This window comes from Bufo gargarizans, chromosome 2 (genome assembly GCF_014858855.1).
Source record: "Bufo gargarizans isolate SCDJY-AF-19 chromosome 2, ASM1485885v1, whole genome shotgun sequence".
NCBI lineage: Eukaryota > Metazoa > Chordata > Amphibia > Anura > Bufonidae > Bufo > Bufo gargarizans.
Genome location: NC_058081.1, coordinates 371,498,105 through 371,513,198, shown reverse-complemented (window position 1 = coordinate 371,513,198; position 15,094 = coordinate 371,498,105). Strand labels below are relative to the sequence as shown.

At 43.1% G+C, this 15,094-nt stretch overlaps 1 protein-coding gene across 3 annotated transcripts in view; it reads left to right on the top strand.

Moving 5' to 3' along the window:
- Positions 1-15,094, top strand: part of SH3RF2 (SH3 domain containing ring finger 2) — a 132,494-nt gene that overhangs the window by 100,754 nt on the left and 16,646 nt on the right. For all 3 annotated transcript variants that reach the window (XM_044280751.1, XM_044280749.1, XM_044280750.1), the window contains exons 6-7: positions 8,509-8,606; positions 9,454-9,624. In XM_044280751.1, the coding sequence (XP_044136686.1) occupies positions 8,509-8,606; positions 9,454-9,624 (269 nt within the window). The remainder of the gene's footprint in view (positions 1-8,508; positions 8,607-9,453; positions 9,625-15,094) is intronic.

The following is a 15,094-nucleotide window of genomic DNA, read 5'->3' as shown; positions in this document are numbered from 1 at the left end:
ACCTGAACACATGGTGAGCATTTTAAAAACACCAAAGTGAGAATGTAAGTGTCTCACACTCAACCATCAGGCACTGCATGTTTTGCCCAGAATGTTCTTTTAAATACCACCAGCAATATTGTAATCTAAGCAGAGATTGATCTGGACAATGCAGGTCCACCAGATATGCTTCAAGGAGTCTCAGGGAAAATGTGTGTTTTGCGGGCTAAATTTTATTCTTATTCCAGTACCCCAGTCTTAATGCAGTATCCCAGATCAATGGGGTATCTGCAAATTGTTCATTTCTTTATGTTATGTAATGTTATTTTACGTCATGGCTCCACCCCTAGTTGTAGTGATAGGAAGAGTTTGGAAGAGAGAGGAAGATGTGACTCGTGCTCTCTTCTTAAGCACAAAAAGCTATAGTGACTCAGAGACTCACCAATCCTCACATGATCTATAGAATGAAAGAAGGAGTAAGACAAAGGAAGGAGAGAACTAGAGAACCTAAAGTCTGAATGACCGTGCATTGGAGTCAGTAAAATAATCTGCTACCAAAAGCTATTAAGACTTTACTGCAGTGAAGGACACTGTTAACATACCATTCACACCTGGATACAACCTGGCCTTTTGTATCTCTAAAACCCTGTAACCTTCAGTTGACATTTCAGCCACCACTGCAAGTATGATTGCCCAGCATTAATTCTGCAGGAAGAGACTTGAGACAAAGAGGGTCATAACTCCCATCCTTGTCTAAATCCATAATTCGTTATTTATGAGAATCGCACTGTGTACAGTTGGAACAGTGTTTTACTGCTGCCGCATGTACTACAACTACTATTTTTCACTTCAGTAAATAAAGTCATTTGTTCTGCAGCATCTAGCCTGGGTGAGGAAAGCCACTGTGATTGACTGTAACAGCTAAGCCACTCCCACCCTCCGCCCCGGCTCCTTCTGGGGCGCTGCATTATGATAAAGACAAGTCTGAATGGATGAGCATGTGCTACAAGAAAAGTTTGTATCCACCATAATGAGAGACACTCTTTTTGTCCAAATTGGGGATATGGACAGGGGGTTACATTTTAAGGTGTGATATACTGTAAACCTGCCCCACCCCATTCATAAACAGAAAGAAAGGATAAAGTGTGTAAAACTCTCAATACATGGTCTTGTCATAATAGCATTTTTTTATTCTTAAGCAGGTCTAGGAAATTTTGATATGCGGTTGCCCATTTGTGTATACTGCACCAACATCAAGGATAGGACATGCTAAGGTTTGAAAAATAAATGTCCAGGATAATTATTTTTGTTTTGTACAGAGACATAACAGGGCTGTAATGTCATGAGGCCTCTACTGTACAGAGGCACACCTAGATTTTTCTGTCATGGTTCATCAAATGTGGCATGTACAGAGGTATACTCAGAATCTGGTGAAGCCGGTATGGGTTCTAGGAGGCTCCATGCCCTGCAGTTGGGCTCCATGCTCTGTTGTTTTTGCAGAGGACCTTCTGCAGCAGACGTAAGGCAAGAAAAACTCAAATTGACAAATAACTGTACTACAAGGTCTTTAGTAGTGTTGGGCGAGCATGCTCGGCCGAACATCATTTTGACTCGAGCATCGCGATGCTCGGCACATCGTGGTGTTTGGCCGAACACCACATGTGCTCGAGCTTGATGCTCGAGTCTCCTGCCCGCACGTTCGTTGGCTGCTACGCTGCCAATAAACATGCAGGGAAGTGCTGGCACTCACTGTAATGCCGTAGCCATGTTGGTTACTGGCATTACAGTGATTGACTGGCCCGGAATGCGTCATTGGGTGCTATATAGACACGTGGTTCGGCTCAGTCTTAGGCCTCATGCACACGGACGTTTTTCTTTGCGGTCCGCAAAAACGGGTCCCGTAGTTCCGTGATCCGTGTCCATTTTTCCTTCCGTGGGTCTTCCTTGATTTTTGGAGGATCCATGGACATGAAGGAAAAAGTCGTTTTGGTGTCCGCCTGGCCGTGCGGAGCCAAACGGATCCGTCCTGACTTACAATGCAAGTCAATTGGGACGGATCCGTTTGACGTTGACACAATATGGTGCAATTGCAAACGGATCCGTCCCCCATTGACTTTCAATGTAAAGTCAGGAGTCCCTATTATACCATCGGATCGGAGTTTTCTCCAATCCGATGGTATATTTTAACTTGAAGCGTCCCCATCACCATGGGAACGCCTCTATGTTAGAATATACCATCGGATTTGAGTTACATCGTGAAAACTCATATCCGACAGTATATTCTAACACAGAGGCGTTCCCATGGTGATGGGGACGCTTCAAGTTAGAATATACTATGAACTGTGTACATGACTGCCCCCTGCTGCCTGGCAGCACCCAATCTCTTACAGGGGGCTGTGATCTGCGCAATTAACCCCTCAGGTGCCGCACCTGAAGGGGTTAATTGTGCGTATCATAGCCCCCTGTAAGAGATCAGGGGATGCCAGGCAGCAGGGGGCAGACCCCCCTCCCTCCCCAGTTTAAATATCATTGGTGGCCAGTGTGCGGCCCCCCTGGCCCCCCCTCCCTCCCTATATTGTATTATCATTGGTGGCCAGTGTGCGGCCCCCCGGTCCCCCTCCCTCTATTGTATTATCATTGGGGCCAGTGTGCGGTCCCCCCTCCCTCTATTGTATTATCATTGGTGGCCAGTGTGCAGCCCCCCCTCTCTCCCTCTATTGTATTATCATTGGTGGCCAGTGTGCGGCCCCCCCGGCCCCCCCTCCCTCCCTATATTGTATTATCATTGGTGGCCAGTGTGCGGGCCCCCCCGGTCCCCCTCCCTCCCTCTATTGTATTATCATTGGTGGCCAGTGTGCGGTCCCCCATCCCTCCCTCTATTGTATTATCATTGGTGGCCAGTGTGCGGCCTCCCCTCTCCCCCCGATCATTGGTGGCAGCAGAGAATTCCGATCAATGTCCCAGTTTAATTGCTGGGGCTCCGATCGGTAACCATGGCAAGCAGGACGCTACTGCAGTTCTGGTTGCCATGGTTACTTAGCAATATTAGAAGCATCATACATACCTGCCGCGCTGTCTGTGACCAGCCGGGAGCTCCTCCTACTGGTAAGTGACAGGTCTGTGCGGCGCATTGCTTAACGATCTGTCACTTACCAGTAGGAAGAGCTCCCGGCCGGTCACAGACAGCGCAGTAGGTAAGTATGATGCTTCTAATATTGCTAAGTAACCATGGCAACCAGGACTACAGTAGCGTCCTGGTTGCCATGGTTACCGATCGGAGCCCCAGCGATTAAACTGGGACTCCGATCGGAACTCTCCGCTGCCACCAATGATCGGGGGGGGGGGGGGGAGGCCGCACACTGACTACCAATAATATTAATACATTATAGGGAGGGGGGGCCGCACTGGCAACCAATGAAATTAAAACTGGGGAGGGAGGGGGGTCTACTGCCTGGCAGCCCCTGATCTCTTACAGGGGGCTATGATACGCACAATTAACCCCTTCAGGTGCGGCACCTGAGGGGTTAATTGTGCAGATCACAGCCCCCTGTAAGAGATCGGGTGCTGCCAGGCAGTAGGGAGCAGTCATGTACACAGTTCGTAGTATATTCTAACTTGAAGCGTCCCCATCACTATGGGAATGCCTCTATGTTAGAATATACCATCGGATTTGAGTTGCATCGTGAAAACTCATATCCGACAGTATATTCTAACACAGAGGCGTTCCCATGGTGATGGGGACGCTTCAAGTTAGAATATACTACGAACTGTGTACATGACTGCCCCCTGCTGCCTGGCAGCACCCGATCTCTTACAGGGGGCTGTGATCTGCGCAATTAACCCCTCAGGTGCCGCACCTGAAGGGGTTAATTGTGCGTATCATAGCCCCCTGTAAGAGATCAGGGGATGCCAGGCAGCAGGCGGCAGACCCCCTCCCTATATTGTATTATCAATGGTGGCCAGTGTGCGGCCCCCTCCGGCCCCCCTCCCTCCCTCTATTGTATTATCATTGGTGGCAGCGGAGAGTTCCGATTGAAGTCCCAGTTTAATTGCTGGGGCTCCGATCAGTAACCATGGCAACCAGGATGCTACTGCAGTCCTGGTTGCCACGGTTACTTAGCAATATTAGAAGCATCATACATAACTGCCGCGCTGTCTGTGACCGGCCGGGAGCTCCTCCTACTGGTAAGTGACAGGTCTGTGCGGCGCATTGCTTAACGATCTGTCACTTACCAGTAGGAAGAGCTCTCAGCCGGTCACAGACAGCGCAGTAGGTAAGTATGATGCTTCTAATATTGCTAAGTAACCATGGCAACCAGGACTGCAGTAGCGTCCTGGTTGCCATGGTTACCGATCGGAGCCCCAGCGATTAAACTGGGACTCTGATCGGAACTCTCCGCTGCCACCAATGATCGGGGAGGAGAGGGGAGGCCGCACACTGACTACCAATAATATTAATACAATAGAGGGAGGGGGGGGCGGGGGGGGTCCGCACACTGGCCACCAATGATAATACAATAGAGGGAGGGAGGGGGCCGCACACTGGCCACAAATGATAATACAATAGAGGGAGGGAGGTGGGCCGCACACTGGCCACCAATGATAATACAACAGAGGGAGGGAAGGGGGGCCCGGGGGGCCGCACTGGCCACCAATGATATTAATACAATAGAGGGGGGCCGGGGGGGCCGCACACTGGCCACCAATGATATTAATACAATGGGGGGGGGCCGCACTGGCAACCAATGAAATTAAAACTGGGGAGGGAGGGGGGTCTACTGCCTGGCAGCCCCTGATCTCTTACAGAGGGCTATGATACGCACAATTAACCTCTTCAGGTGCAGCACCTGAGGGGTTAATTGTGCAGATCACAGCCCCCTGCAAGAGATCGGGTGCTGCCAGGCAGTAGGGAGCAGTCATGTACACAGTTCGTAGTATATTCTAACTTGAAGCGTCCCCATCACTATGGGAATGCCTCTGTGTTAGAATATACTGTGGGAACTGAGTTTTCACAAAGTGAAAACTCGGCTCTGAAAAAGCTTTTATGCAAACAGACAGGATACACGGATCACGGAGGCGGATGACAAACGGTGCATTTTCCGAGTTTTTAAAGTCAATGGGTCCGCAGAAAATCACGGAAAACAGAACAACGGCCACGGGTGCACACAACGGTCGTGTGCATGAGGCCTTAGTCACAGAGAGCTGCACCAGAAGGGACAGATAGTTTAGGGACATGAATATATACATATATATATATATATATTTTTTATTTTTTTTTCAGGCAGGGTTTACTGTTGAAAGGTGTTAGAGACCCAAAAGTCATTTTAAGGACTATTGTTTTATCTGGATGCAATACAGTTGCAAGAAAAAATAGGTGAACCCTTTGGAATGATATGGATTTCTGCACAAATTGGTCATAAAATGTGATCTGATCTTCATCTAAGTCACAACAATAGACAATCACAGTCTGCTTAAACTAATAACACACAAAGAATTAAATGTTACCATGCCTTTATTGAACACACCATGTAAACATTCACAGTGCAGGTGGAAAATGTATGTGAACCCATGGATTTAATAACTGGTTGAATCTCCTTTGGCAGTAAAACCTTCAACCAAACGTTTCCTGTAGTTGCAGATCAGACGTGCACAATGGTCAGGAGTAATTCTTGACCATTCCTCTTTACAGAACTGTTTCAGTTCAGCAATATTCTTGGGATGTCTGGTGTGAATCGCTTTCTTGAGGTCATGACACAGCATCTCAATCGGGTTGAGGTCAGGACTCTGACTGGGCCACTCCAGAAGGCGTATTTTCTTCTGTTTAAGCCATTCTGTTGTTGATTTTCTTCTATGCTTTGGGTCGTTGTCCTGTTGCAACACCCATCTTCTGTTGAGCTTCAGCTGGTGGACAGATGGCCTTAAGTTCTCCTGCAAAATGTCTTGATAAATTTGGGAATTCATTTTTCCTTTGATGATAGCAATCCATCCAGGCCCTGACGCAGAAAAGCAGCCCCAAACCATGATGCCCCCACCACCATACTTCACAGTTGGGATGATGTTTAGATGTTGGTGTGCTGGAACTCTTTTTCTCCACACATGGTGTTGTGTGGTTCTTCTAAACAAATCAACTTTGGTTTCATATGTCCACAGAATATTTTGCCAGTACTGCTGTGGAACATCCAGGTGCTCTTGTGCAAACTGCAAACATGCAGCAATATTTATTTTGGGCAGCAGTGGCTTCCTCTGTGGTATCCTCCCATGAAATCTATTCTTGTTTAGTGTTTTACGTATCGTAGATTCGCTAACAGGGATGCTAGCATATGCCAGAGACTTTTGTAAGTCTTTAGTTGACACTCTAGGATTCTTCTTCACCTCATTGAGCAGTTTGTGCTGTGCTCTTGCAGTCATCTTTACAGGACGGCCACTCCTAGGGAGAGTAGCAGCAGAGCTTAACTTTCTCCATTCATAGACAATTTGTCTTACCGTGGACTGATGAACACCAACACCTCCAATCTCATCTCATTGATTGAACTCCAGTTGTTTGACACCTCACTCCAATTAGCTCTTGGAGATGTCATTAGTCTAGGGGTTTACATACTTTTTCCACCTGCACTGTGAATGTTTACATGGTGTGTTCAATAAAAACATAGTAACATTTAATTATTTGTGTTTTATTAGTTTAAGCAGACTGTGATTGTCTATTGTTGTGACTTACATGAAGATCAGATCACATTTTATGACCAATTTGTGCAGAAATCCATATCATTCCAAAGGGTTCACATACTTTTTCTTGCAACTGTACATTATTAGCGCAACCTGCACTAAATTGAGTGCAATTGTTCGGCCGCTGCTGACAGTGACACAACCTCTGCTACATCTGTTGTGTTACCTTTGCGCATCCTAAATATCTGTGGCATTCAGGGCAATTGTTTGGCCCCTGCTGACAGCGACATTACCTGCGCTACATGAATGAATGAATGTTTTCGAACATCCTCCCTATGCTGTTTCCGAACCATTTCAGTGCAGGGGGTGCCTGGTTTAATGCTCTGGTTCTCCCATTGACTTCCTTTGAGAGCACCCGAGCATCCCAAAGTGTTCTACTCGAGCACCAGAGCACTTTGGTGCTCGATCAACACTAGTCTTTAGAATTTATAAGATCAGGCACATAGAGCATATAATAAAATATGCTTTATTTAGCAATTTACCTTCTTTCATGCATTATAACGTCACCTTTAAGAGACAGGCTGTTATTTTCAGGCCTTTATTTTTTGTGGTGAAGAAATGTCTTATCACACACATTAGTATTTATGGTAACATAACTTTCATTTGTTTGGTACACTGTTTCAGAAGATACAGTATCTCTCTTTCCATTGATTCGGCACAGCTTTGGTGTTATTTTTAACATGCTTGACCCTGTGAAGTGGTGATTTAAAATGTCTGTGTGATAACGTTGAAATCTGTGCAGAGTAAACAGACATTTCCTAGTTATCAACTGGCACAGACTGTGTTGCCGGAGGCTTTGTACCTTATCAGTAGCACTTAGGGTCCAAGAATACAAATAAGCCTGTTGACAAACATGCTCTGCTAGCCCTAGAAACTTTCATTGTGCAATCCACTCTGCAGCACAATAGCATTTTTCTATAATTTTACACATTTGTGTTTTCTATTTCGTTTTAGCTTTTAGAAAATATACCAATTATTTGCTACAATGCAGATAGTAGTTGAATGTGTAGTGTGCAGACTGGATTGAGAAAGAAACTGATTTGCGAACTTGTGTACATAATGGGAATTTAGGTTGAAAAAAGGTACCATGGAGTTGGAGTTTTGAGAATGGAGTTTTTGTTTTCCTTCTTTATCCAGTAAAGCTTGCATTGGCACTCGGTGGTGCTGAACATGGGCTAACTGCACACCATTTTCATGGTTGACCACTCAAAGCTCTTGGCAATCTTGCCAATTTTGTTCTGTAAATGCATCACAGAGGGATACAGCAACAAAGCATTAGGAGCAAACGTGGAAAACCATACTTCTGGTCAACCGACGGCATAACATAGAGTTTTCTGAAAAGATGCTGTTTCATGTAGAATACAAGTATCAGGAGAGCAGACAGATATTCTTTTACAGACCAATAGAGTATTTGCCTACTTAGGATTGATACATCTGTAGGTTACAGGTCTTTTATTGTAGGATTTCACTACATTACCCCACACGACTAAGACACCATACAATTGTAGAGCAAATTATCAAATAATACATAAGATAGCTGTAGGTAAAATAAACAGACCTGGAAAATATTATTCAATTAATCATAGTGAATGGCTCCAAAACTTTACCTAATCTCTAATTTTCCTTAATCTCTTCAGGGAAGAGGTCATCAATTGTTAAATCCTTGCAAACCCTATTGAGAATAAATACAGCTTTATGTGTATTCCAAAAGAATGTGCATCTTCTGTTGTATATATGTATATGTTGATTAATCATGGGCTCGATGTGGAAAACAATATTTACATTTAAATGCTTAAATTTCCTTAGATCAATGGTTCATTTTTTTATGCCACACTTGGACCACAGGGGACGGGGCCCTCTCTAGTGGCATTCCCAAGTTCTCATCAGAATATTCTGGCTAATATGTAAGTAAAAGAGGAAACTGATGATTTTCTTTATTGTGTCATTTACTGTACTGTGATTTAAATGATAGTACTTCCATTGATTTGTTTATAATACTGCTATACTGACCATTGATTTGAAGAGGAAGAACTGTGTAAAGGGTAGATCAGTAACTCATTGCAGATCTATTCGCTGTTAGCACACATTAACTTAACAACAGTAAATTACATTAAAAAAATTAAAGGGGTTGTAAGGTGGAAATTCTGAAAGAAGGGCATGGGTTAAAAAATAAGACCAGCAATTCTGACCTCACCAATCCCACACCGCGAGCAGTCCAAATCTTACCAGAGCCCCTGCTGGTGTCTGCTTCAGGGTGTCTCTCAGCATGCAACAAATGTGGCTTTTGAGCGGACATTTGCTGGATGATGAGAAACGCCAGGAAGCATAGACAGGCCAGCAGGGGATTGGGTAAGCGCCATGGAATTGACAGCGGAATGTGAGGTGAGTATTGATTATTTAATCTTTTTAAAACCTATTCTATCCCTTTTCTCATACTTTCTTAAGCCACGAACGACCCCTTTAATGACCCATGCGTTATATAAATCAAACATTTAGTGAACTTTTATTCTGCATTTATATTTTTCTTAGGCTAGTCAAGACTAATGTTAGACTAGCAATGTCTTTTTTTATTCAGATGTAATTAAATTTACAAATTAATTTAAAATAAAAGTTAATTTAAGTTTTATATCAACTTTTATATCAAATTGAGCTCTTTGAGTTGCCTTAAAAGGACATTTCTATCAGTACCATGATTTTGACATTATGTGTTAGAACATTTCTTAGATTTCCTCCGTTTTGGCTTTTTGACAGGTGTGTAGCAGTTTATCCATACACAGCTCAGGGTCCAGAAGAGATTGACCTTCAAAAGGGAGAAGGTGTCCGTGTCTTAGGGAAAATCCAGGAAGGCTGGCTCCGTGGGGTTTCACTGGTTACTGGAAAAAGTGGCTTCTTTCCAAGTCATTGTGTTAATCCTGTCTATAGGTTAGTGTAACCAGACTGCATTTTCCTTTTCAAGAGAATGATACTTTCAATAAATACTATTAAAGGAGTCTTGTCCGTCTATGCATTACCTGCAGAATGAGGTTCATACTAATTCCTAGATCCTGTTTCTGGGCTATCTGATCCTAATATTGAAGCAGCACAAGTGTCCCTTGAATTCCAGAATGTACTAGTCCAGGGCTGGCCAACCTGCGGCTCTCCAGCTGTTGCAAAACTACAACTCCCAGCATGCTCAGACAGCCTACAACTATCAGCCTACAGCAGAGCATCGTGGGAATTGTAGTTTTACAACAGCTGGAGAGCCGCAGGTTGGCCAGCCCTGTACTAGTCCATCCTAGATAGAGCAGTCCTTGTCCACCCATCTATTGTGCCTGTCCAAGGCTGTTAGCACACATTAACTTAACAACAGTAAATTACATAAAAAAAAATTAAAGGGGTTGTAAGGTGGAAATTCTGAAAGAAGGGCATGGGTTCAAAAATAAGATCACCAATCCCCCACCGCAAGCATTCCAAATCTTACCAGAGCCCCTGCTGATGCCAATCCAGGACATCAACTTATCTACAGGATAGAGAAAAGTGGTCTGACCGTTGGTGCCCCCACGATCATTAGAACAGGGGTCATATTCCTATGGAACGGCAGACACGCATGTATGTCTGCTGCTTCATTCTACTCTATGGGGCTGCATAGGGGGGCAGCAGACCCATTGAGTTGAATGAAGCGGCAGACATGTATGCAAGTCTGCTGCTCCATTCAAAGGAGAAATATGGGCCATGTTCTAGTAATGATCCCCTCACAGACCCCCACACATCAGACACTTAACCCCTACTGTGTGCATAGAGGATAAGTTGTAGTCATGGGGGCAAACCCTATAAGGGAGAAGATCAGGTGTTTTCATACCCTACACCCGAGTCTAGCCAGCGCCAAACTGATCACAGCTTAGAGAATTCACATCTCCAGAGGTGAATTTTATCCATGAGACATGACTGTCTGCTGTGTAACTCAAAGAGGAAGCAACTACCTAGGATGAAGAATAACATACGGAAGAACTGGGCAGTTTTCTTCCTTCCAGTCTGCCTTTGTTTGCGTCCTTGTTAAGGATTCCCTTGCATACCAATTTCTAATTTCTTATATAAGATATTGCAACTGCCCACACATGCCAGTGGTGGACATAGCTGGTGCCATCATAAACATAAAGCAGATCTAGCAGGTTTCACTTATACTCCAGTTCCAAAGAAATACAAATACCCTTTTGCTACATATGACGACCTATAAATAGTATGTGACTACTCAGGAACATTGGTACAGATGTTGTTTCAGAGTCCATGATCTTTATGCAATGCCTCTGGTTATGCTATGTGCACAACCTAATCAGGTACGCAGTCTTGCAGATAGATTAATCTGATTGTAGATTGCTGATTAGGCCCAAGCTCAATATTGTCCCATGAGGCACATCTCAGTTTTATTTTTCACTTGGCTCAAGACGCTATGTGATCTAGGCCTAGAACAAAATGGAGTATTTATTTTGAACTGTTTTTCAGTTTTTTCTTCAAAGTTTAGTGACATTTCAGAAATAAACTTTGGTAAACATCGATTCACTTTTCAGACTCACTGCTATTCCTACATTTGCATTTTATCTATAAACTCATATATATGTTTTTGAAAAGCTCCTATGGCTTTTAAAATGTCTTTCAGCTGCTATAAATGCTAGCACATTGAATTGCTTTCATGCTACATGCTAAAAGGCCTAGAAATTACATACCCGGATTGTGTAATTACACAGTCTGGTTGGCCCACTGCCTTCTAGAACAACCTTGATTCTTTTGCACTCAGCTGGAAATGTAAGTTTATGGGAAGAATTGAGCTCTATCTTGTGAAAATGCTTAAGGAATTATATGTGAAACATGAAATTGACAGGAAAGAAATGCATTAGTTGGATTTAAGTGGTTTCATTACTAGGTGGAGCACTGGGTGTTGGTAATATAGTGCCGCTGTTATAATGGCAAACAGCTAATGTTAGGGAAGGTAAGGAGAAACTCCTTGACGATAAGATAAGATATTAGCATGAATATATTGAAATATTGTTCTTAGGATTGGAGCATATTTTCCTTTTGTTCTAATCATGATAACTTCATATTTATGCTTGAATTAGTGTTATTAAATGGGCACTGTGCGCCAGAGGTCGCAGCGTAGCTGTAGAAACTAATTACCATGGATAGAAAGTGGCTCATTTACAAATTACAGCTCTGCTGTACAGTTATTCGCCCTCAGTTTTCTCTATTCAATGTGTATTTTGTGGTACATATTCTGTTAACCATTTTGACTTCTACTGTATATGTGGTGGCTAGTATAATTGAATCTACTAGGGTTAATGCACTTCAACCTTTCTTGCTTCAGTCAAATGTAATCTATATTGTATAAATTGTACCTGGACATCATTAGCTAGTCTAATGAAACGTTTTGGGCAAGCTGTCAGTCAGAACAAAGCAGGAAGATGAATGCCATTTACCGTATACAGATGTTATTCCTTATGTTTCATCTTGCTTGGACATATCCTGAAATGTGTGTCAAGAGACAACCATCTTTTCAGAGCAACTTTAATTTGTGATATTGTGTCACAAGATATTTATCCTACGTATGTCTATGGTCCTACATGTGTCTATGTGGTTGGGAGCCTGTCAGAGACACTTCTCATTATTGGTTATAATTGGTTTAATGAGAAACTGGAGTCCTTAACCAAATTAGAGCTAAGGTAAGGGTGGACACATCTGTCTCTTGTACATTATCAATTATCATATAATAGTAACATAGTTTGTAAGGCTAAAAAATCTGTCCATCCCGTTCAGCCTGTTATCCTGCAAGTTGATCCAGAGGAAGGCAAAAAATAATAATCAAGGACCCATCTCTAGTAGCTATAACCTGTAATATTATTACACTCCAGAAATACATCCAGGCCCCTCTTGAATTCCATTATTGTACTCACCATCACCACCTCCTCAGGCAGAGAGTTCCATAGTCTCACTGCTCTTACCGTAAAGAATCCTTTTCTATGTTTGTGTACAAACCTTCTTTCCTCCAGACGCAGGGGGTGTCCCCTCGTCACAGTCACAGTCCTGGGGATAAATAGATGATGGGATACATCTCTGTACTGACCCCTGATATATTTATACATAGTAATTAGATCTCCTCTCAGTCGTCTTTTTTCTAAAGTGAATAACCCTAATGTTGATAATCTTTCAGGGTACTGTAGTTGCCCCATTCCAGTTACTACTTTAGTTGCCCTCCTCTGAACCCTCTCCAGCTCTGCTATGTCTGCCTTGTTCAGGACTATGTTCTCATCACGGGCATCTATGCCCCTTTTGATGCAATTATCCCATTATCTTATTGGCCTTGGCAGCAGCTGCCTGATACTGTTTTTTACTGCTTAGTTTGCTGTTTATTAAAATTACTAGGTCGTTTTCCATGTCAGTGTTTCCCAGTGTTTTACCATTTAGTATGTACAGGTGACTTGCATTATTCCTTTCCATGTGCATAACCTCACATTTGTCAGTGTTAAGCCTCATCTACCACGTATCTGCCCAAGCCTCTAATCTATCCAGATCTCTCTGTAGCAGTATACTGTCCTCTTCAGTGTTAATGAAATCATCTTTACTTTTTTATTTCAGATAAGCACGTTTTTTACCATATATAAAATATTTTTCCAGTTTCCATTTGGGAGCCCGGAAAGCATTACTATACAATACATTTGTTATAACCAGATCACACAGAAACCCAGCACAGACGTAGGAGACCACTATAGATGTATGCGTTGGTAAATTCTCTGCCATCTAAACTATTATAGCTCTGTCACTCAAGGCTTTGACAGGGAATGCAAAATCTTGATCAAAAATAGAATTCTCCCTTCAATTATTGTAAAATGATCGCTTTGCTGTAGTTTACAAGACTTCCGATAGTAAATCTTATGTACATTGTACACAATTACCTTCTTTTAAATCAGCAGAACACTTCTTCCTCTTCTCATATTCATGTGGCTATGCGCTATGAATTCTCATTGACTAGTGTACTTGAAATATTCCAGTAAGGGAATGGAAATTGTGGTTTGTGTTCTTAGTGCTCGTTTTGCAGTCTCTTCATTGTTCTCCCCCAAACCATAACAATAAAACGTAACTACTAGAGAAGACGTAAATAGCACTATAATAAGGAGTACGATGCAGACGCCGAGCAGGCAGATCTACATTACAGAGCCTATTCCGTACTTTCCGAAATGTCTCTACTAATGAAATGAATTGGTGTGTTGGGTGCTTTGCCACAGACTAGCTATATTATTAAACTATAAATCAGGCTCACTAGGCAGCAGCATATAACACAAGCCAAGAAAGTTTGAATTGTTCCGTATGGCATAGTTTCAGTTGAATTATGACAAGTTGGATTTTAACTGCATCCTTCAGGGACAGACGCATGTTTGTGCATCCTTACTACTAATGCATACAGATGTCTCCTCGTTCAATTAAAGCACTGATGGAAGGAAGGTACAGTATAGTTTCATTTTATTACCCAGAGCTTAAAGCAAATATATATTTGCAGGCTAGGTTCACATCACATTTGGGCATTATGCTTTTCCCTACCATCTGCAGTGTCCCGCTGAACATATGGCCCAGACATTTACATCTGTAGGCTGTACAGTTGCACCTGTCTGCAGTACAGTACATGTAACTGTGTTTTTTTCCCTTATAGTTATATTGCAATGTGTACTTGACTATGCTTTTTACTGCAGTTGAGACATAGGTGTGCTGACCAAACATATTCCCTGGATAATGATAGCCTCTGAGTACATTAGGGTGGAATTTATCAATGCTATTGTTACAGCAGCGTCTTATGGCCACTGCAGATCACTCAGTCCGGTCTCCGGCAGTGCGGACCCCTGTCATCTCTCCCTTTCCTCCTGGCCTAAATAACTCAGTCCCTCCATGCAGCCAGCGGCCTGCTTCTTGGGGGAAGGCCTCTGTAAATCTGTTGATAGGCCGCGAATGCTTCCTCCAGTTCTTGAAGGGCCAGTGCTCTTGCACCATAATGTTTACCAGCCAATGGCTGGCCACCTTGGGGTACATTTGTTAAGGTACCGAAGCAATAAGTTGTACTCTGCTAGTGTCCTGCAAAGGTGTGCTGTTCTACACTTGTCTTCCTATTTTCTGACTTCTACCTGTTCCCGGATTTGACCCTTCGCTGCTAGACCTGACCTCTGTCTGGTCTCCATACTAACCCTGTTGTCTCACTTCATAAAATGGCATTTACCATTGAAATATAAATATAAATAGTTGTAATCCGCTCTCCAAAATCTTTGTGTAAGGAAAGCTAAAAATCTGAACCGCAGTCAGCCAAAGGTGTTCTCTTGTTAAGTTCTGCTGAGCATCTGCCCCGCCCTGCTCAGTCTGTTCTCTTTTATTTACTAACAAA